The 23,550-nt window shown below is 33.9% G+C and overlaps 1 protein-coding gene across 1 annotated transcript in view; it reads left to right on the forward strand.

The window, feature by feature from the left end:
* Positions 1 to 23,550, forward strand: part of HMGCLL1 (3-hydroxymethyl-3-methylglutaryl-CoA lyase like 1) — a 213,952-nt gene that overhangs the window by 55,759 nt on the left and 134,643 nt on the right. Inside the window, exons 2-3 of the mRNA XM_023503044.2 lie at positions 12,531 to 12,608; positions 13,046 to 13,153. Coding sequence (XP_023358812.1) covers positions 12,531 to 12,608; positions 13,046 to 13,153 — 186 coding nt within the window. The remainder of the gene's footprint in view (positions 1 to 12,530; positions 12,609 to 13,045; positions 13,154 to 23,550) is intronic.

The raw sequence follows: 23,550 nt of genomic DNA on the forward strand, positions 1-23,550 counted from the left end.
AGTCATTTAACCTTGTTTTCCTCAGTTTCCTCATCTGTAAAATGATATAGAGAAGGAAAAGGCAAACTATTCTATTATTTCTGCCAAGAAAGCCCCAAATGAAGACATGAAGAGTTAGAAGTGACTGAAAAGTAAATGAAGAAAAACAAAATGACAGCAGAGTCTATCTGCTAGAGCAAATGAGATGGAATTAGATCACTTGTGCATGTATATGATTTTTCCTTGGCAAAAGAGAAATCTCCAGTACTTTTTTATGCTTGCTATTGATTTAGATAAAGGACTAAATCTACCTAGGGTCTGAAGTTCATATAGAATGATTAGTCATTTTTAGAGTTTATTTGGAGAATACTTGAATAATAGCATTTTAAAGAAGATTGTTTGATATTAAGCCTTGTTCATTAGACTTCCTCTAAACTTCGGTTAGTTGCAAACAATTCCTATCCTTCAGTTCTATTGTTATGTCATAGTTCTTGTAATTCAGTAGAGTAAATTACTAAAAAAATTGAATGAGTAAATAAATTTATATGTATGTGTGTATATTTTTATATGTATGTATGTAACATATATAAAACATGTATATATGTATAAAATACATTCTTATCTATTTTAGTCCAATCACTTATTCTGTCATGTTGACTTTAAGAAAGGGTTTCAAATTTTTAACTTGATATATCATGTCATTTACTTTTATGACATTCACCAAGTGAAACTTCTTTAAACTATTCTGACAATAGAGATTTATGTGGCTATATGCTGCATCAGTGATATTACTTTTATTTGTTTCAATCTAGATTTAAGAGAGAGAGAGAGGGGGACGTGACTCATGAGAAACTACAAATAGCTGAAGTGGGAAGGTTTAATGTTGCCATGAAATTTGCCATGTGAACTATTTAGACAAGATATTAAAAATAAAGATTCTTCTGGGAAATTTGAAATAAAATGTCAACTCCCTTTTTAAAAAAAGAAAGTTTCATTTAACAGAGAATTATGCCTTATTCAGTGATGAATAAGCACACATGATAGTAGTTTTAGACTTATTGTCAGAGTTGTGGGAGCATTTTACTTGGCCATAGTGTAGAGATTCACCTTGGGAATAGTTGCTGTGGGACAGGATATTTCAATCCTCATAAAGTCTTTATTTACACATAAAATCACTCTTCAAGTTTAGTACAAGTAGTGGTGAATGGGACATATAAAAAACTGTCTGGAAATTTCTACTGTGGGATGGTATCAGTTTCCTAGGGAAAGAGCAATCTTTGGGGTAGAAGGAGGTAAATATGGTAGAAAAAGGGAGTAAAGAATAGTAATTATCACTACCAGGGGATTTACTTTTGTATCTAGAAGCCACATATTATCACAGCTTAGAGCCATGTATACATATCCTATATCTATAATTGTCTAGAGTATGCAGAAAGATGGTTCTTTTTACATTTATGTTTATGTTTGAGAAATGTTAGGAATTTAGACTTTCTTTTGCTATAATTTTCTTTAATAAACATGCAGCTATTCAGCTCACATAGGATTGTCATCATTCAGATCATGAGGATCTCACACGGGAAAAAAATGCAATATTTTCTATCAAAACCTAACGTTCAATGATTGGTTGGTTATTGTCTTTCATACTTGGAAAAGACAAAAATGAAATCAGTGTGTTGGAATCAAGGTACAGTATAACTAATCATACCAATATGAGATCAGAAGGTTCTATCCCAGGTCAGGCACAAATAGTCCACATGAATATTTGGAGTAGAGATGTTTCTAAATTTGTAGGTCTCAAGTTATCTTTTGAGTTACTGCAATTCAGCTTTGCTCATAGAGCATGGGTGTGTCACACTGGGCAGTCCTGTGACAGTGTGTTCCATGTTTCACAATCAATGTCAGAGTTCTTCAGAGAGACCTTGAGGATATCTCTGTAGTGCTTCTTCTAACCTTCCCAGGAGTGCTTGCCATGTGTGCATTCTCTGTAAAATAGTCTTTTTGGCAACTGTAAATTTGGCATTTAATCAGCATGGCCAGCGCATCAGAGTTCCACTTTTTGCAGTAGAGTTTGAGTTCTTGGCAGTTCAACCTGAGAAAGGTTGTGTCTGGTATCATATCTTGCCAGGTGATATTCAGAAACTTCCAAAAATGATTCAAATGGAAACTATTCAGTTTTCCAGCATGGCATGGGTAGATTGTCCAGGTTTCACAGGTATATCTCAATGAAGTCTGTACTATAGTTCTGATTATCTTCAGTTTGATAGGCAGCCAACTACCTCTTCTCTCTCACAGTGTCCTTTGGAGCCTTCCAAATACTGAGCTAGTTCTGGCAAATATACCTATCAACCTCATCATCTATGTGTTCATCTCTGGAAAGTATACTGCCAAGGTATACATTATTTTCAATAATCATTCTCATGTTTATATAACATTTAATTTCATAAAGTACTTTATATACATTATATCATTTACTCCTTATAATGAACCCATAAGGCAAGTACTGATAGTATTTGATATTATCTTTATTTTACATATAAAAAAACTGAGTCTCAGAAAGGTTGTCATTTGTCCTCCTCCATCCAACTTGTGAATGTCAGATGTAGGATCTGAAACTATAGCTCTTATGAAGGAAATATTTTTTCCCATACTCTGCCACATTAATCCTCAAGTTTAATAACATTAGATTAAATCTTAGTAGAATTGATTCTGGCCTTGGATATTTATTGTTACTGACTATAGTAAAATCATTTAATCTCTACAAGTCTATGTTTCTTCATCTGCAAAATGAAGATGATGCTAATCAATAAACTTATATTAAGGTGAAGTTTTGGGTATTAAATAAGGTAATTAATATAAAAGTAAAAAGCACTATATAGCATACCAAACATTTTCAATTATGTTTTGGAAATAAAGATAATACTACTTGGTAAAAATAATAGTTAATAATGATTATTATTATCATTTATAATAGTTAAGTTTAAATAGCACTTATACATATGCCCAATTAATATTTAATTCAAGTGTGACTAAGAGCAAAGAATAACAATATAATAATATTCACTCATTCAACAAATATTTATTTAATAAATTTGTGTACTATTGTGTAATAAAGACATATTAGTAGTGTTTGGACCTTTTTTGACACTGATGTTGATGACATGGGTACTGTTCCCACTGACATAGATAACAGCTTCTAACTGTTCTCAATCACCTGGTCAATAAACATTTATTAAAATAAGCACCTTTTCATCCTATTGAACTATTATATATTTCCTTCCATAGATCCTCTGAGAAGGAACTATGCAATGTGCTGTAGAACCTATTTTCACTCAAATACTCAAAAGGATTTGTGGTCCTCTTTTCTCTATATGTGATCTTATTTTCTCAAATAATGAAAATGATAATTCATTTATGCTTGCTCATCCTTTGAGACTCCTGCTCATGTCCACCCAATGTATTTGGGATCTTTGATTTCTCCTGATATTAAGAGAAAAATAATGGAAAATCAAATTGTCTACATTTTTATCCCTACTTCTCACCATATGACTAGTCTTTAAAAATTGCTAATATGTTTATTTGACATCCTTTATATAATTTCTTCATTATAGCTCATTGTTTGTAATATGATGAAGACTGTTCATAGCCACCATGCTTCATTCCATTCTCTTTCAGTGATCTACAACTTCAGTTCTTTTGATATTATAGAATTTTGGCTTTATTTTATGGATATAAATGTAACACTTGGATTTACCATCTGTTATCTTTTATTCTTCCAACGTTATCAACACATCTGCTTTTCCAGTTTTGCTTGCCCTTGATGATGTGTTTTACAACATTTCTAGCACATAAGTCATCTTTGGCAATATGCTATAGCCAACTTTCCTCCATCACACATTTCTCCATTGACCTTTGGGTCACTTATAATTTTGATCCTTTGGAGATCTTGGAAGTCCTTGATTCATAGCCACATAGCATCCCTGAAAAAATATTACTGTTGAAAAGATGGGCTTTTGTGTCAGGGAGTAGCTTGTTATCACTGAACACATTGCATAGTCGTTCATATGTAATCCAACCTACTTGCTTCTCTCAATTCAATTTTGGGCTCAGATCATTTTTCCCATAAAAACCTGTCCTTCATTGAGTAATATCTTTCATTTTTATATCACTCTTAAGTTTCAAAATGCATCTTTTATACATAAAATACATAATTTATACACTTAATACTTGCAACAGCTTTATAAGGTAGATCAATTTTCGGTGGAGAAACAGTGGTTTAAAAGAAATAAGGTTTAAGTAACTTGCCCAGAGTCATTCAGCAGCTATTAGATACTAGAAGTAGGATTCAACCTAATCCTCACCTCTCTCCAATACTAGTGTTATTTCTCAAGAAGCAAATGGATCTTCGTAATAGACTAGCTGTCTAGCTGTATATGAGAATTTGAACAATAAGAATTCTTCATCAACATGCTGTTGTTTCTTTGTTTTGTCCTTGTATATATTATTAGGCTGATGTTCGTTTGATCATAGATCTTACTGAGCAAATTATGTAATTTTTACTGTGCTTTATTTATATCAACCAACAAATAATTTGATGATCCAGCCATTCTGGAGAGCAATCTGGAACTATGTCTAAAAGACTAAAAAACTGCATACCCTTTGGCCCAGGTTCACTACTATGTTTGCATCCCAAGGAAATCATAAAGGATAGAAAATGACCCACGTGTGCAAAAATATTTGTAGTAGCTCTTTTTGTGGTAGCAAAGAATTGGAAAATGAGTAGATGTTCATCAGTTGAGGAATGGATGAATGAGCTGTGGAATATGAAGGTAATTGAATATTATTGTTCTATAAAAAAGATGAACAAGCTGATTTTAGGCCTTGAAATATTTACATGAACTGATGCCAAGCGAAACAAGCAGAATCAAAAATACATTGTACACAATAACAGAAAGAATGTAAGATGATCAACTATGAAAAGTTTGGTTCTTCTCAGTAACTCAGTTTTCCAAAACAGTCCCAATATAGACTTTGGACAGAAAATGCTATCTGCATCCAGAATAAGAACTAAGGAGACTGAATGTAAATCAATACATGCTATATTCACTTTTTTCTGTTTATTTTTTCTCTCCCATGGTTTTTCTCTTTTGTTCTGATTTTTCTCTCCCAATATGATTCATAAAGCAAAGTGTATTAAAAATAAATAAATTAATTAAAAACAAATAATATTTGGAGAACCTTACCATCTATAGGAAATATCTTTTTCTATTTTATTAGCAATTCTCTTTAGATTTTGGCATGTTATGTTGTTGTTATTCAGTCACTTTGGTTATGTCCAACTCTTTATGATCCCGTATGGGGTTTTCCTTGCAGAGATAACTTGCCATTTCCTCCTTTAGCTCATTTTATAGATGAGAGAACTAAGACAAGCAGGCTCACACAGATAGGGTCTGAGGCCAGATTTGAGACAAATCAGTTACAGGGATTGTTTTGTCTCCTTTTATGGGAAACTTACCTTTGTCATGGAACAAAAAGAGGAGACATAGACCTGATCCCTGTTGTGGTGCAGAGGGGTAAAATATGCCCTAATTCATAATGGAAGAGGGAGCTGGATGAGCATATACATGTTACACACACACACACACACACACACACACACACACACTGCTTAATATATGCCAGATACTATGCAAAGCATTTTATTTCACACTGTGGGGACATACTGGTAGACTTTTGATAGCTTTTTATTTACAAGTTATATGTATGGGTAATTTTACAGCATTGACAATTGCCAAATTTTTTGTTCCAATTTTTCCCCTCCTTCCCTCCACTCCTCCCTTAGATGGCAAGATGACCAATGCGTGTTAAATATGTTAAAGTATAAATTAGATACACAATAAGTATATATGACCCAAACAGTTATTTTGCTGTACAAAAAGAATAGGACTCTGAAATATTGTACAATTAACCTGTGAAGGAAATCCAAAATACCAGCGGGCAAAAATAGAGGGATTGGGAATTCAATGTAATGGTTCTTAGTCATCTCCCAGAGTTCTTTCGCTGGGCATAGCTGGTTCAGTTCATTACTGCTCCATTGGAACTGAGTTGGTTCATCTCATTGCTGAGGATGGCCAGGTCCGTCAGAATTGATCATCATATAGTATTGTTGTTGAAGTATATAATGATCTCTTGGCCCTGCTCGTTTCACTCAGCATCAGTTCATGTAAATCTCTCCAGGCCTTTCTGAAATCATCCTGTTGGTCATTTTTTACAGAACAATAATATTCCATAGTATTCATATACCACAATTTATTCAGCCATTCTCCAATTGATGGGCAGCTACTCAGTTTCCAGTTTCTGGCCTTTACAAAGAGGGCTGCCACAAACATTCGTGCACATACAGGTCCCTTTCCCTTCTTTATGATCTCTTTGGGATATAAGCCCAGTAGAAACATTGCTGGATCAAAGGGTATGCACAGATTGATAACTTTTTGAGCATAGTTCCAAATTGCTCTCCAGAATGGCTGGATGTATTCACAATTCCACCAAAAATGTTTCAGTGTCCCTGTTTTCCCACATCCCCTCCAACATTCCGCATTATCTTTCCCTCTCATTCTAGCCAGTCTGACAGGTGTGTAGTGGTATCTCAGAGTTGTCTTAATTTGCATTTCTCTAATTAATAATGACTTGGAGCATCTTTTCATATGGCTAGAAATAGTTTCAATTTCTTTGAGAATTGTCTGTTCATATTCTTTGACCATTTATCAATTGGAGAATGGCTTGATTTCTTATAAATTAGAGTCAATTCTCCATATATTTTGGAAATGAGGCCTTTATCATAACCTTTGACTGTAAAAATGTTTTCCCAGTTTATTGCTTCCTTTCTAATCTTGTCTGCATTAGTTTTATTTGTACAAAGGAGATATTATTTTCAAAGGGAAAGTACAGGATCACATTTGTTTCTCTGCTAAGTAAAATTTTTTTGGGGTAGTAAAAATACAATTGACAATATATATTTAAATCTTAATTTTTTTACTTATACAAGTGGGCATAGTTATATTTGCACTACCTGACCCAGGGTCATAATGAAAGTGCTTTATAAACTTTAAAGAGCTGTATACATATGAACTATTATTATGTTAACATTTAAGAGTAACTAATATTTACTCAAAATTGTTCTAGAAAAAGTCAGCTATTTTCAAACGTATTCACAAAACTGAGGCTTTTTTAAAATGTCTGATTCAAAAGTCATTGTGTACATTATTTCTACCTGGAAAAGGCCAACTAACTGCAGAAACTTTCAGTGATCACAAAAGAGAGTATCAGGTGGTCCTTGAGATAGCATCTCAGCTAAAGAATTTAGTTGAGAGTCAGAGCTAAAAGAACTAGCTGATAAAGCTTCAGCTCTTCCTGCAGTAGAAGTAGTGACAAAATGCCTTATGGATTGGAGCAACAAACTTATTAGCCAATAGGGAATAATAGAAGGTGATCCTTGCATGGATCAGACCCAGAAGAAATCATCACAATAGAATCACCAGAAGACACTGGCAGCTTGGAAGTATTTAGAGGCATTTGATGCCCTCCACATATGATTTGTTGTCACATGTGTTCCTCATATGTGGAACTATTGAGGAATAATTTCACACTATGCCCTCCACTATTGATACTGATTTATGCATACTCCCTATTTTGCAGGCTTTTATTCTTTACATATGTTCATTATTCTTAGTAAGGGTGTGAGTGTGGATGAGTTCAAGATCTATGGAATGAACGTTTTATTATTCTTATTAATATACTTTTTAATTAAATTCCTTTGTAATTAACTGTGTCCTTTCAAAAGTAAAAGTAAACATTTATAGGAACTTTTGAATTATTGGTTAGAGACAATTATGGCCTATAAAGTATCTATAACATGGGGCAGTTTGGGGGAGTATTTTAGGACCAATTTCAAGGGACTTGTGCACAAAACTGGCTCATGAAAGGCATTCTTTGGTCAGTTTTGCTATATGATGTTTTGTGCATGGCAATGAGAATTCAAGATTAAAGATACTGTTAAATCATTTTCCCAGTTCTGCTAGCTTTTTTAGCCCTAGACTTTGCATAGAAAAGATCTTTTTCATTTCTTTTCTCTATCTCATATTCTCCAATTCCAAATTCTATTCCAATTCAAAATGTGGTCACTTATTGACTGTAATCTTCATCTTGTTTAGCAATGCATGATTTGGTAGAAATTATGAAAGGTGGGCTGTAAACAACTTAATAGGGAAAGCTTCATACTAATGAGCCCAAAATTACAAATTTCAGCTTCTAAATGATAAGTTAGTTTTATTGTCTTGAAGTCACTGACTTCACTAGTATCTACTAAACATGTTGTAGTTCTACCAATATGGATACATCAATAGAAATATATTATGCCACATAGAAAAGATGAATCTCAGAACACAGATCCTAGGAATGATAAATCTATTGTATCACCTTCAAATATGGATGATAATACAATACATATTATAGTGCCTGTATTGGGCAGAGTAGCACAGAATATTAAAATCTCAAAGTCAGAAGCTATCTAAATCTAACCCATATCTAGGTATAAATCCCTTCTATCATATCCACAACAAATGGTCATCTGGTATCCACATGAAGATCTTATAGATGAAGGAACTAAATCTCTTGTCAGTAACTTCAATTCATTATTCCTAATTCTGTCATATGAGTCCAAACAAAACAAATTTAATCCTTCTGAATGATAGCTCTTAAAATGCTCCTCAGAGAGGCAGTTAGATGGTATAGTGGATTGAATACTAGCTTTGGAGTCATGAGCAAGTGATTTCAGATTTAGCTTAAGACACATTGGATTTATGATTCTGGGTAATCACTTAACCCAAATTGCTTATAAAAATGACTTAAATATACAGATCTAGAACTAGAACCGACCTTAGAGCCAATCTATTCCAAGCACTATATTTTATATATGAAATGACAGAGACCTAGAATGGATAAATTGTACAAGTTATATAGTGATCCTGCAAGTCAGAATTTAAATACAGTTTAATGTTAGGGCTCTTTCACCCTGTACCATCATCTTCAGTCCATCTCTTTTCTGACATAGCATTTTCTCCTGTACTCTCACAGTCTTCTGGAAGTCCACTAATCTATTTGGACTTTTTCTACTTTCCTGCAAAGTAGCACTCCAAGCATAATATCCCAGTTACAGTATGAACAGGATAAAAACCTTTCTTATCCTACTGTCTTTCTCAAAGCAGTAAAGATCATTTTTTTCTTCCATGTCATTTAATTGATTTATATTGCATTTTAATAAAACTCTAGGATCTTTTTCGTGGAACCCTTTATTTAGCAAAAGTTCTTCTTGATATTCAGTCATATCCTATTCTCCATGGCTCCTTTTGGGGTTTTCTTGACAAAGATACTGGGGTGGTTTTCTGTGTCTTTTTCTAGCTCACTTTACAGATGAAGAAACTGAAGCAAACAGGGCAAAGTGATTTGTTTGGAGGGGGAAGTGTTCAAATAATTAGATTTGAACTCAGGTTTTCCTGATTACAAACCTGGCATTCTTTTTGCTGAGCCATCTGCTTGCTAGGTGAGCTCTACCATAATGTAATTGTGGAATCGATTTTTTAACTCTAGTGAAGTACTTTATACTTATCCTTCCATATTCTTATTTGATTAGATTCAACCTTTCATTCTAATTTGTCAAGATCTTTTCTAGTTCTGACTATTGTTAATTCAATTCACTAAACACTTATTAAGTATCTACTCTTCCTCGGGTACTGTGCTAAGACTAAAAATACAAATACGAAAAAGTGATCTCAGCTTTTGAGGAGTTTCCAATCTAATGGAAGAAGACAACACTGAAAAGAGGCGAGGAAGACAAAGTTCTGTGGAGTTGAAGGCAAGCAGAGCTGCTGGTGTAAAATGGATTAATCTGGAAGGTTGTGAACCATTTAAAAAGGAAAGCTGTGGAAGGGGCTTCACCATCCAGGTCTCCAGTCAGAAGGGGAAAGCAAATTAGGGTGACCAGAAATAATGCTGAGTGTCAAAATTTACCATAATTCAACATGATGATGGAATTGAGTCCATTCATGGGTCCTCAGACTTTTTTAAATAGGGGGCCAGTTCACTGTCCCTCAGACTGTTGGAGGGCCAGACTATAGTAAAAACAAAAACTTTGTTTTGTGGGCCTTTAAATAAAGAAACTTCATAGCCTTGGGTGAGGGAGATAAATGTCCTCAGCTGCTGCATCTGGCCTGCGGGACATAGTTTGAGGACCCCTGCATCATGGATTCTATTAGCTATCTAGTTCCTTTCAGAACTTTATTATATTATCATTTTAAAAAATATGTCACCTATATATCTTTATCAAAGTCACTGATCATAATGCCAGTCAACATAGAGTCCAGACTTCATATTTTTTGCATTAGTGACTACTAAGCTTTTTCTGTGTATACCACCAAGTCTCTTAAAACAGATATAAGGAACTAACATCCTCATTTTTCTTTTCTTTTCCCCACAGTTGCTAACACAGTGCATTATAAATAGCAGACATTTAGATCATTGTTCATTTCTAGTGTATTACAGGGGATAGAAAGGAAATACACAATAGGATCCATGTCCTCAAACAAATTACAATCTGGTTTCAAGTATGATGTTTAAAGGAAGTATGATGAGGAGCATCTTTCAATAGTCACATTTTGAAATCTTAAGGTATTCTATAGCCCAGGACTTAATCTGGAGGGCTTCTGCACTCATACAGACCTAGGTTCTGTTAGGGGGAAGGCTGACTCTCAAAGAGGTCAACTTTTCTCCACCATGAAGTAAGATTCTGGCACAATCTCTCAAACAAAGCTTATATGTAGCTCATAGATAATATTTCCCTCAAAGTGGGTGATGAGATACCCTCCTGAAAAAGTACCAAATGTTAAATATGGAGATCTTATATAGAATGACTTCATTTACTCATTAAAGATAATACAGAAAGGACTATAGGAATATAGGAAATATAAAATATAAAACATTTAGATAATGTATTACAATTATTATTCTTCCCCAGAGGGTAAAGACCCTTTGTGGAATTACTGAATTGATAACTTTTCATTCACCTCAGATCTGTACTGTTTAACCAATTAACAGCAATTATAATGGAGGGTTGAAGCTTCCAAATTTCTTGATCCTTTTATATCATGTATTTGGTTACCTTACTGCAACATCTTCCCTTTGATGTTCCTTTTTTCCTCCAAAAACTATATTATTAAGGAAATTTATCTTTGGGGTAGCTAGTGTCCAATTCAGAAATTCATAAATTTTCAAAATCTAAATTACTAGGGGTGGAGTCAAGATGATAGAGAAAATAAAACCCCTCTAAACACATTTAAATAATGCTATAAAACAATTTCTGGAGTGCCAGAACCCACAAAAGGATAGTGGGAAAGAAATTTCGAGGCACTTTTAGAAGTGCACCTGGCTGAGAGTTGAACACAGTCCAGTGCAAACTAGGTCCCAGCAAACCAGAAGCAGGCTTTGGGAGCCCCAAGAAAGAACTGAACTGAATAAACCCATTACTTAAGAGTGACTGGCATAAAGCAGGCACTTAATACATGCCTTTTTACTTAGAAGGAACTAATATTTATGAGAACAAACAGTAAGGAAGGAATATGAACCATGGTAGAACACAGATTATATAGCTGCTAGAGACCCAAATAGAATGCAGAGATTTTTGTTGTTTAGTCATATGTGATTCTTGATGACCTCACACTGGAATAGTTTGTCATCTACAGCTCATTTTACAGTTGGGGAAACTGAGGGAAATTAGATGAAGTCACTTGCAAAGGATCACACAACTAGTAAGTTTTTGAAGCCATATTTGAATTCACATTTCAGACTTGAACTGATTCCAGACCTGATGTTCTATCTACTATGCCAGTTAGCTGTCCTATTCAGAGCCTGAGAAATAGTTATTAGTTTCTAAAGATTTTGATACTAATGTAGAAAAGATACTATTTCATTTTAGTTATTAGTTTCCAAAGATTTTGATACTAATGGAGTTTGATAAGTATCCTGGCTGCTTCCTGAGGAACAGGTATTCTAGTCCTGGGACGGGGGAGCGATGCAGTGAAAATTTAAATATAAATAAATCTACATATATAGTCAATATCTAGTGACTGATAATGCTACATTTTCCCATATTTTTATTTGACTTTTAACTCTTAGTTAAAGTTGGGATCTGCTCCAGGTTGGAGGATGCACTATTTGAAGCTAAAGGGGTTTTGTGCAGCTGTTTTCAAAGATACTTGCATGGACTTGGAAGTTTTTAGTTCTTCAGAGGTAGTATGATTCAAGGAGAAGTGTGTTTACTTCTCTCTTACTCGCTTGCTCTGATATATAAGTGACCACAAGCATTTTTTTCTGCCCTGGAACAAAGGTCGCTGCTCCCCTGTGCCTGTAGCTAGAGTTTTAATTTCAGCCTTTGAAATTACAGTGATTCTTCATTTTTAATTGAGTAATTTTGGTTCAAAAGTCTTTTTTCTCATTTTTCCTAGGTAACACAATTATCAGGATTCCCAGAGTATGTTAAAATAGTAGAAGTTGGACCCAGGGATGGCTTACAAAATGAAAAGGTAATTGGAGATATCCACAGGTTCTATGTTAGATATTATTTGAAAAATTCATATTTTTAAAAATTATCTAGACTTATATTCTATGAATAATATCATTTACCAATCAAGAAATATTTCATAAGTGCCTACTACATGCCACACATTATGTTGAGTTCTGATTATAAAAATGAAAAACAAATGAAACTCCCTGTCTTCAGGAAACTTCTATTCTATTGGAGGAAGATATATACAGATATAAATATGTACAAATATGTATATTTAGTAAGTATTTGTATAATTCCTTTAATAATGTTAAGAACTAGCATTTATGTCATGCTTTAAGATTGACAAAGTGCTTTGCATCTGTTATCTCATTTTGTAAATCTTTTGGTTTTGTATAAAATGTTTTTCTTCTTGTAAGCTATAAGTCTCTCAGTACTAAAATTCTGTTTTTATAGGTCATTGTACCTACAGATATCAAAATCGAGTTTATCAACCAACTTTCCAAAACAGGCTTATCAGTAATAGAAGTAACCAGCTTTGTATCTTCTAAATGGGTTCCTCAGGTAGGTAAAATACAGATTCAGTCATTAGCTCTCTGATGCAAATTTGTTTGATAAATTATTGAAAAATCAGGGGGAAAATACTGGTAATATTGGTTAAGTAATATAATTCATATATTTTCATGTTCATTTTCTTTCCAAATCATTATTGTTGTCATTCATAGAAGTGCTTCAGGGTTTGTAAAAACAACTTGCAGATGTTATCCAATAACTCTGTGTTGCAGGAACTATTCTCATTCCAATTTTACAGATAAGGAAAAACTGAGGGAGAGAAGTTCAATAACTTGCCTGTAGTTCCATAGCTAGTAAGTGTCTAAGGTGAATTTTTAACTGGGTCTTTTGACTATAAATTCATTTCCCTAACCACCATTATACAGTGCTTCCTATTTCAGCTGCTTTATTGAAAGACAACTAAAATAAAAATTTTAGCCATTGATTTCTTTTTTTTTTGTGCTTCTGTAATTGAATTTTTGAATCCAACCTTAAAAAAATTTTTAAGACCAGACTTGTGATTTCATTGATGTAAAAGGAAACTCCTGGTGAGGGATTTTACCAGTGATAATTCTTCAACTTCTCTGTAACTTGTAGTCTTAATGTCTCAGTCACTACCAAGAGGTTAATTCATTTACAGGGAGGGGAGGTGTCACATAGTCAGTGTATCAAAAATGGGACTTGAACATAGGCTCTTTGTGTCCCTTGACTTTTTTAGTTGAGAATCTGCCCACTATACTATACTATGCAGGCCTTTATACCATTACATTTCATTATATTATGTTCAGCCTATCCTTCCAGACTATCAAGATCGTTTTTTTGCATGTACTATTCAGTTATCTATTATTTTTTCCTATCCTTTGTATGTGTAACATTTAAAGATTTAATTGAGTTCTTCAAGTAATCTGAGACTATAGCTGACCTAGGTAAACATGGTAGTAAATAGTAAGATATTTCCTGTTCATTGTACTCTTATGAGAGGTGGAACTCTCAGATAGTAATTATAAGACCTTCTGGCAGTTGGGTAGATTCTACTGAAAAAAAAAAGTAAACTTTTAATTTTCCACTTAATGATTGATATGACACAAATCATTTTTCTAGTTTAGTTTATCTTCTTAATGGGAATGATGCTTGTCCTACCAAACAGGTCCCTCCATAAAGAATTAGATTTCACCTTTCTGTACCTCTTTTGATAGTTCCATCTCTTTTTTTTTTTTTTTTTTTTTTTTTTTTGGTTTCAGAGCAAAAAATGGGCATAACTATCAGGGACAAGTAAAAGGGGGGAAAAATGCAAGCTTCCTCTTACTCAGCATAGAACTGCCATGTAGATGTAATTTACAAAAAAAAAAAATTGTATAAAACTGGAACTAACAAGAAATTGTCCGCCTCTGTAACATTTCTGACTATTATTTTCTGCTGACTGGTACTTGTTATTTTAAGATTTATAGCCAGCACTTTATTTTGCAGAGGTATCCCTGAGTAAATGATTTGCTTAATCAGTATTCCTGCTTCATATCTCTCTCCTTGCTTCAGTCTATATATCACAGAGCTGCCGAAATGATTTTCCTAAAGGACATGTCAGACCATATTGCTCTACAAGTTAAAATTATAGAAGCTCCTAGAGGTTATAATCTCTTGCATCCAAGCAAGCTCCCTTGTTTGGCCTTAAAAGTTCTTTACATCCTGGCCCCTATTTATCTTTTCAACATTTTGCTTATTCCTCTCCTTCATAGACTCTATGATTCAGCCAAATTTACTCTTCATATGTGACATCCATCTCTCATATCAGTGTCTTGGCTTTGCATGGACACTCATCAGTGAAATTAATTCTTCCTCACTTTTACCTCTTAAGAACCTTTCACCTTCTCTTATACAGGCTTTCCTGTTCCCCCAGCTATTAGTGGGGGAAAAATTTCAAAAGTTTCATTTTATTTTTCTTTTATCAATTTTGAATAAATTTATAGATGATTATATTTTTCTCCTATATTAGAATATAAATGTCATGATTTAAGGGCTTTATTTTACTTTTCTCTTAGGCATAGTACAAAGGTCTGTCTTTCATATAGTAGGTGCCAAAGTCCATCTATCCAGGGACAAATCAACTCAGATTTTCTGACTTCAAGTTTAGTACTTTTTCCACTGTAGTTTTTACTCAAGGTCACAAAGATATTAAATAGCCAAACTAACACAAATTCAGGTCTTCTGAATACAAATCAAGTGTTCTTTTTTTTTATTATTATTACTAGAACTCTCCAGAATTGGATGACTTTATGGTTTCGTTGTTGTTCAGTCATGTCTAACACTTTGTGTTAGAAATCAGGGATTTCTTGGCAGAGATACTGGAGGGGTTTGCCATGCACTTCTCCAGCTCATTTTACATTTGAGCAAGCAGGGTTAAGAGCCTTGCCCAGGGTCACACAACTAGTAAGTATCTGAGGCCACATTTGAACTTAGACTCCAGGCCTGTCATTCTGTCCACTGCACCACTTAACCACCCTATAATGTGATGATACCAGATCACCAATTTTCAAGAAAGGAAATGCACTGTTCTCTTTCCTTTGGTCTCTCAACAACGTTCTAGGCACAGATTACTCCACAGAAATCTAGACAAATAAATGATTGCCCTCTGGTAAGTAGGGAGTAGTCTAGTTTTACCCCTTTAGGCCAAATCCGCTTGGTCATTAGGCCAACTTTAGCACTTCATGACATTTAAAAAGATGGAGTCGAGCTACTTTAAATACAGAAAAATAGATTCCTCAATTATTCCTAGATAACAGAAACATCTGTATAAATGGGAAGGGGAAGTAGTGCCTCTTTGAGGAAAAATGGGGAAATGTTTTTAATATGCTCTAAACTGAGTGGAGAAATGTGATATAAATGTCAGGAGATATAAACGATATCAGACTAGATCCTATGATCATGGTAAGCAGTTTACCCTTCCGAGACATCAGGGTAACATCAGATAAATAACCTGCTTCCTCATATAGCTACTGATATAGTTCTGCTCTCCAAAAGGTAATTACATCTCTTCTTTGAGCAGTCTTTCCCTCACTACCAAATTATGTTCGTTGGGGGAGGGGGAAAGAACTTAAAATCAGGTCCAATATGATTTGTTATTATATTTGTAAAAAAGAAAAATTTTTATGTCAATTTATAAGACTTGTATTACTGTATTTCATCTTCAATACTGATCTGAATTTCACTATTTTAAGCTATTTGTGGCTTAAGCCACAAATAAATCATCAGATGGTGAATGGTATGCTTGGGTCAAAGATGGCATATAATTAATTTTTAAAGAACTGTTGCCCTTAAATTCCCAACCATGTTTGCAGTTTGATTCTAAAATTGTATATATTATCAGACCTCATTTAGCATGCCTGGTTTGAGCAGAATTCTTAGCTGCTTATATCACCACATAACTTTAACTGATTTCATTTTTTTATGGTAAGTTGAAAAACCTGCAGTTAGCAAAGATGGTTCATAACATGGCTTTCTTTGCTGAAACCACTTTGTATCATTATCCTTCAGTTTACACTTTGAGGAAGAAATTTAAACCAGATTTGTCTGATTTTTAAGCAATCATATCTCAGACTTGGGTTAGAATATTTTGTTTTAGCATAACTGCTTACATGCTATTTAGAGTTACTGCTGCTCTGTTTAAAGATAAAGGCCTATGGTTCTGAAATGAAATCCATTCTTGATTATGTACATTTTGTTTTCTTCCTCCCCCCCCCTCCTTCTTGGTCATAGGTCATGGGAATAGTACTCCCAGTTATGTTTAGATCACTGGTTGTTCACTTATTTCTTTTTTTAGAATTTTCAAGCACTTTTATAGTTTCCCTCCTACTGTTTTGCTTGGCAGAAAATTTCTTACTGAAACAGCCAAAAAAAGTTCCACAGTAGCAAGGTGCCATATAAAACAGGATCCTGCACTTATAATATAAATAACCAACAATGATAAAATGCCTGCCACTAAAAAGTGTATACATTTTACAAGTGACATGGAAAAAAGAATTTTTTTTTAAAGAACTGTATGAAGTAATAGAGTAGATTGAAAAAATGAACTTAATTTAGGCTGGAAAGAACAATAATCATTTCAATAATGGTAATAATAAATCAGTTATAAGAGACAACTCATGGTACAGAGGATAGAGTACCAGGCCTCAAGTCAGGAAGACCTGAGTTCAAATGTGGTTTCAGATGCTTATACTGTAACCCTGGGCAGATCATTTAATCCCGTTTACCTCAGTTTCCTCTTTTGTAAAATGAACTGGAGAAGGAAATCTCAAACCACTTCAATATCTTTGCCAAGAAAATCTCAAATAATTATGACAATCAGACATAACTGAAATGACTGAAGAATAACAATGTGATAGGAATAAAAGAATTATTTTATTTGTATAATATTTTTAATATTACTCAAATTATTTTAAAATTGCATTGATTATTTTAATATTTACAAATTTCTTATTGCCACCCATAGGATTTTCCCTTAAGTCAAAGAAACTATTAAGCAAAACTCATCAACACAGTTAATATGTGTCTGCCATTGTGTATAACATTCTGAATGCAAAGATTTCTACTTCTTTACTTGGAAGACAGAAATGTTTCATCATCCTGTCTTCCAGTGTTCATAAAGATCATTTCATTTAATCTGAATTAGATTGTTTTCATTCGCATTATTGTAGTCACTCTTTATATTCTTCTGGTTTTGCTTTCTCTGTTCTTTATCACATTTCTTTGAATTCCTCAGAATATTTGTTACATCTTACAGTAACAATAGTATTCCATTATATTAATTTAATATATTACATATATATAAGTAATATATATATAAAATTAACCTTACTAAATTTTAAATATATATGTATGTATATTTAAAATTGTAGTTAAACGTTTTGTGTGTGTGTGTGTGTGTGTGTGTGTGTGTGTGTGTAGAACAATTGGGGTTAAATGACTTGCCCAGGCTCACATAGCTAAGAAGATTTTAGTGCCTAAGGTCAGATTTGGACTCAGATTCCCCCTGATTTAAGGGCTGGTGCTCTACCCACTGTACCATCTAAATGCCCTGATTAATTTTTAAATTAGAAAACCAGTTTAAAATAGATTAATAAGGAAAATAGGCAAAAGTGGATATTTTTAAATACCTAGACCCTTGTATAGTTTTCACGTATAGTTATTTCAACCTCTGAATACTCCTCTGAATTAAGTATTGTTATTGTTGTATTAATCATTTCAGTCATGTATGATTCCTTATGATCCCAGTTGAAATATTTTTGGTGGAGATACTGGAGTGATTCAACATTTCTTTTTTTACTTATTTTTATAGATGAAGATACTGAGAGAAACAGGATTAAGTGACTTCCCTAGAGTTACACAACTAGTAGGTTTCTGAGGCCATATTTGAACTCACAAAGAGGAATTTTCCTGATGTCAAACCTGGCACTTTATCCACTATGCCACCTAGCTGCCCCTAAGTTGAATATAATAACCTAAATTATCATTCCCATTTTATAGGTGAGAAATTGGAGCCCAGAGTAGTAAGTGACTTATCCGAGAAGAGACACAATAAAAAAGTTAGTTGCTGGCTGAGACAAAAAAGAGAACCCAGGTGTCCTGACTCCTAATTGAGTATTTATTCTATCATATTATTTTTAGATTTTCTTCTTAAAACATCACTATCTATGACCTCAAATTTAAATAAATTGGTAATTACTTTAATCATTGGAGAAAATAAAAATCTAAATTTGGTTTTGCTGTTCCCTTCCTTTTCTTATTAAATTTCACTTAATTAAAATTAGGTTGTCCTAAAATGTCCAGTTTCTCACAATTTGAACAGAGCAGTGGCTATCCTTTGATCTGTAATTGTATAAATTCTGTGGCAGGAAAAGCGCCTAAAATAAAGAGCCAAAAGCTACTAAGAAATAAATCAAATACTCTTCCAGTATGGTCCAAGTACAATAGTTACAGGAAAAAACCCTCTCCTCTTTGACTGCCCTCAATCTTAAGAATTTATCCATTTTATTAGGGGAGATTGTGAGGATTAACTAACTTATCTTTGATAATGGAAAAAGTGCTAGTGTGAAAGTTGGACTTTTTGGACAGAAACTTTAGCTTTATATTTTCTTTACTAATAATCAGAATTTAGAAATAATATTAACAAGAATTTATTCTTCTATAAGAGGTACAATTTAAATTCTAGACTCTAGAGTAAACATTTTGAAAAAAGGTCTTCTTGCCATTTGTTAATGATAAAACAAATGTTGCCTTCTTTATTTCTGTCAGTGACTCCACTAATATGGAAATGTGTGGTGAAGAGCATGGTGGCAGACTCGGGTTGAAAAAGGACCACTAATCCATGGATAAGGATCCCTGTGGGCAGCATATTGGTTTAATTTTAAAATGTAATGTTATCTATGCTTTAGTATATTTTTATTTGTTTTGTCCAGTATTTCCCACTTACATTTTAATCTGACTCCTAATGCTTGTGGGAGTATTATTGTTCCTATGTGTGAAACTTGTGGTGTAGAGAGCACTGAATTGAATCTTTTAGACACAACTATGTGAACTCTGGACAAAGCATTTAACCACTCAGAATATTGATTTCTTCTTCTATAAAATAAGTGTGTTGGACTCATTCATCTCTCTTTTTAGCTCTAATTCTATGATTCTATGATCTTCTCAGTTATCCATTCTCCTAGACCTTTGTTTTTTCTCTCTTGATACCTCATACACAAGTACAAAAACTCACCTTCAATCAGTAGTTAATACTTTTTTGAATGTAAATCCTTATACCATTGCCACTGTTACTACCCCAGTTCAAGAAACTGCTTATTTTATAAAATTATGTAATATGTATAATATTGCATATTATATTATATATAATAGATTACAATATAATGTGTTTTAATATTTTTCTTATTTGTCTCTTTAACTTATTTCTATCTCACCTTCTTTCATACCGTTTCCATCCTTTTCTTACTAATGCAATGTCAGAATACCTTTAGCAGTTTTCCATCATGTATGTAATTAAAAAAAAAAAAACTTCTTAGTCTTGTCTAACAGGGCTTTCATAATGTGATCCTAAACTACCTTTTCAAACTCAATTTTTTCAGTTACAATCCTATTCGCTTATTGGCTCTTCTTTCCCTTAGATTTAGAAAATAAGTAAATACAAAATGAAATAGCAGAACATTTCCAAGATCTGACTTTTCATTTGAGTGATATTCACTAGCTAAGTACAATTATGACAAACTATGCATTTATTTCATGAATATTGCATAGCCAGGTGGTTTTTCAAGGCAGAAGGCCAGACATTCATTGAATTTAAACTACCACAAAAGCTTAAGTTTAATCATCATGTAAAACCTGATGTGTTTTAAAATAATTACAAAAAGAAATTTATAAACAAATATAAGTAAAATAATTAGAATTACAAATACACTGGATTTTTTTCACTAGTATGATAAAGCTTTTTAGAAATCATGAGCTCATAGCATTTACAGCTGGAAAGGACCTTTGAGAACAGTTAATCCATTCTCCTTATTTAACAGAAAAGGAAACCAAGTCCCAAAGAGGTTAGGAAATTTTATCTAAGATCATAGATTCTATTACATAACAAAGCAGGACATTCAAATGTAGCCAAAAGTATGTAAAGCTACATAGAGATTGTAGTGTGTACTCTGAGGAAGCATATTAAAAATCTTTTTTCTCTCTTCTCAGGGCAGGCCTGAATGGGATTGATGCTTTAGTTTTGATTAATCCTGAACTAAGGTTATGAACCCAGGGTTTCTTGCTCTAAATGTTATGTTAAATGCATTAAAATATTTTTGAAAATGCCAATATCTTTATTTTTGATTTAATCTTAAAAATATTATAAAATACATTTAAAGATCAATTTTACCATTCATTTTTGTAAGGTTTTGCGTTTCAAATTTTTTTTCCTTCCTTCTTTATCTCCCTCTCTCCCCAAGATAGCAAACAGTATGATACATGTAATACATGTGCAACTCTAAATATATTTCCATATTTATCATATTGTGCAAGAAAGATCAAAATAGGAAAAAATAATGAGAAACAAAAAGCAAATAAACAAATTAAAAAGGTGAAAATTCTGCCTCAATACATTCAGTCTCCATAGTTCTCTTTCTGGCTATGCATGGCATTTTCCATCCCAAGTCTGTTGCAGTTGTCTTAGATCACTGTATTGCTAAGAAGATCATAGTTGATTATTACATAATCTTGCTGTTATTTGTACACTGTTTTCCTGGTTCTGCTGAATTCACGCAACATTAGTTCATGTAAGCCTTTCCAGACTATACTAAAATCAGCCTGCTCGTTATTTTTTTTTTTCCCGGGTGGGGAGGACTTTGGAGACTGAGTGTGGATTTATAAATTTACTGGAAAAGTCAGATCAAAAAGGAAAAAAAGAAAAAAGAAAACAAAATGCAAGCAAACAACAACAGAAAAGTAAAAATACTATGTTGTGATCCACATTCAGTCCCCATACTCCTCTCTCTGGGTACAGATGACTCTCTTTATCAAAAATCTATTGGAACTGGCCTGAAACATCTCATTGTTGAATAGAGTCACTTCCATCAGAACTGATCATTGTATAGTCTTCCTGTTACCTTGCACAATGATCTCTAGGTTCTACTCACTTTATTTGGCTTCAGTTCCTGTAGGTCTCTCCAGGCCTGCTGATCATTTCTTTTAGAACATTAATATTTCATAGCATTCATATACCATAATTTATTTAGTCATTCTCCAACTGATGAGCATCCACTCAGTTTCCAGTTCTTTGCCACAATAAAAAGGATTGCTGCAAACATATTTGCACGTGGGTCCTTTTCCCTTTTTTATGATCTCTTTGGGATACAATCCCAGTAGAGATACCATCAGTATGCTGGTATGATTAAAGAGTATGCACAGTTTGATACGCCTTTGGATATCCAAATTGCTGTCCAAAATGGTTGGATCAGTTCACAACTCCACTAATAATGTATTAGTATCCCAGTTTTACCACATTCCCTCCAACATTCATCATTATCTTTTCCTTCATCCTATCCAGTCTGAGAGGTATATAGTGGTATCTCTGAGTTGTCTTAATTTGCATTTGCAGGAGAATATGGCACTGAATAAGTAGACTAATTTAGGTAGTATTGTCATTTTTATTACATTAGTTCGGCCTATCCATATATAATGTCCGGGCTAGCTCTATGGAGGACCTCAAGATTGGTCAGAGTCAGGATCAATCAAAGTCCTTGGTCTTTATGGGGAGAAGTAAAGGAGGCAGGCAAACTGCCACGAGGTTTGCCAAAGATGATTCCTAGACGCTAGAGTCTAGAGCTTTAAGTCTCTCTCCTCCTTGTCCTGGGACAGAATGACTCTGACCTCTCTCCCTCAGCCCTCCAATCCTTGCCTATAATTACCTCACCACTACACATTCAGCAAGCACCAATGATGAGGAAAGTCAATACATCACCATCTCATCTAAATATATATATTTACATCAAATAGGTAATTAGCCTTAAGTGTTCTGCTGTCTGATTCAAGTACACCTTTTCAGAGTTTCAACTCTATACATCTCCCACTTTCTTTTGTTTTAGAATACAGGTGGTCATGGCATCCCTGACTTCTGAGGAAAGGGAGTGAAAACATCAAAAAGGAGGGGATCATGTTCCTCCTGACTTCTCAGGAAGGGAGGTGAAAACACTAAAGGATATGATCATACCCCTCCTCCCTCCCTCCCCCCAGACTTCTCAGGAAAAGAGATGAAAAACACCAAAGGGAAGTGGGGAGTCAAGCCACATACTGTTAGTGGGTTTCTGGGCTGAAAGGTCTTACTAGAAACAGTTATACGTAAATCCATCAGCATGGGAGGTATCACACAAGCACATGGCGATAAAACACAGGCTATTAGTGATGACTCTCCCCATAGCTGGTGCAGGCTCAATGTGGTATAACAAACATGAATTGTACATGCAAGTAGTAATATAACAAACAATATGAATCAACATGATGTTGTAAAAGATTTCCGGAAGTCCTAGAAGGAGAGTATGTAAATAATAATCACACATATGCCTCCGTCAGCAGCCAAGAAATAGTCCCAAACCAGTCTATTGTCAATTACTTCATGTGTCAGGGAATCCAATGATTTCTGCAGATTTTGAAGTCCTGCAACAGTCTTATCATTTCTCAGAGATTCCAGTGATTCCTGAGGGTTTTGAAGTCCTGCAACAGTCTCATTAACAATTTTTGATGTCCATGAGTCGATTGCCATAACTACCATGCTTTTTCAGTTGTGGGCACAGTCAGCAATGGAATCACCCAATGTTTCTTGGGTCTTCTTTTTTGTTTCAAGGGTCTGCTCCGTCTCTCTCTGATAGACAAGGCAAATATGGCTTGTT

Source organism: Sarcophilus harrisii, chromosome 4, assembly GCF_902635505.1.
Source record: "Sarcophilus harrisii chromosome 4, mSarHar1.11, whole genome shotgun sequence".
Classification (NCBI taxonomy): domain Eukaryota; kingdom Metazoa; phylum Chordata; class Mammalia; order Dasyuromorphia; family Dasyuridae; genus Sarcophilus; species Sarcophilus harrisii.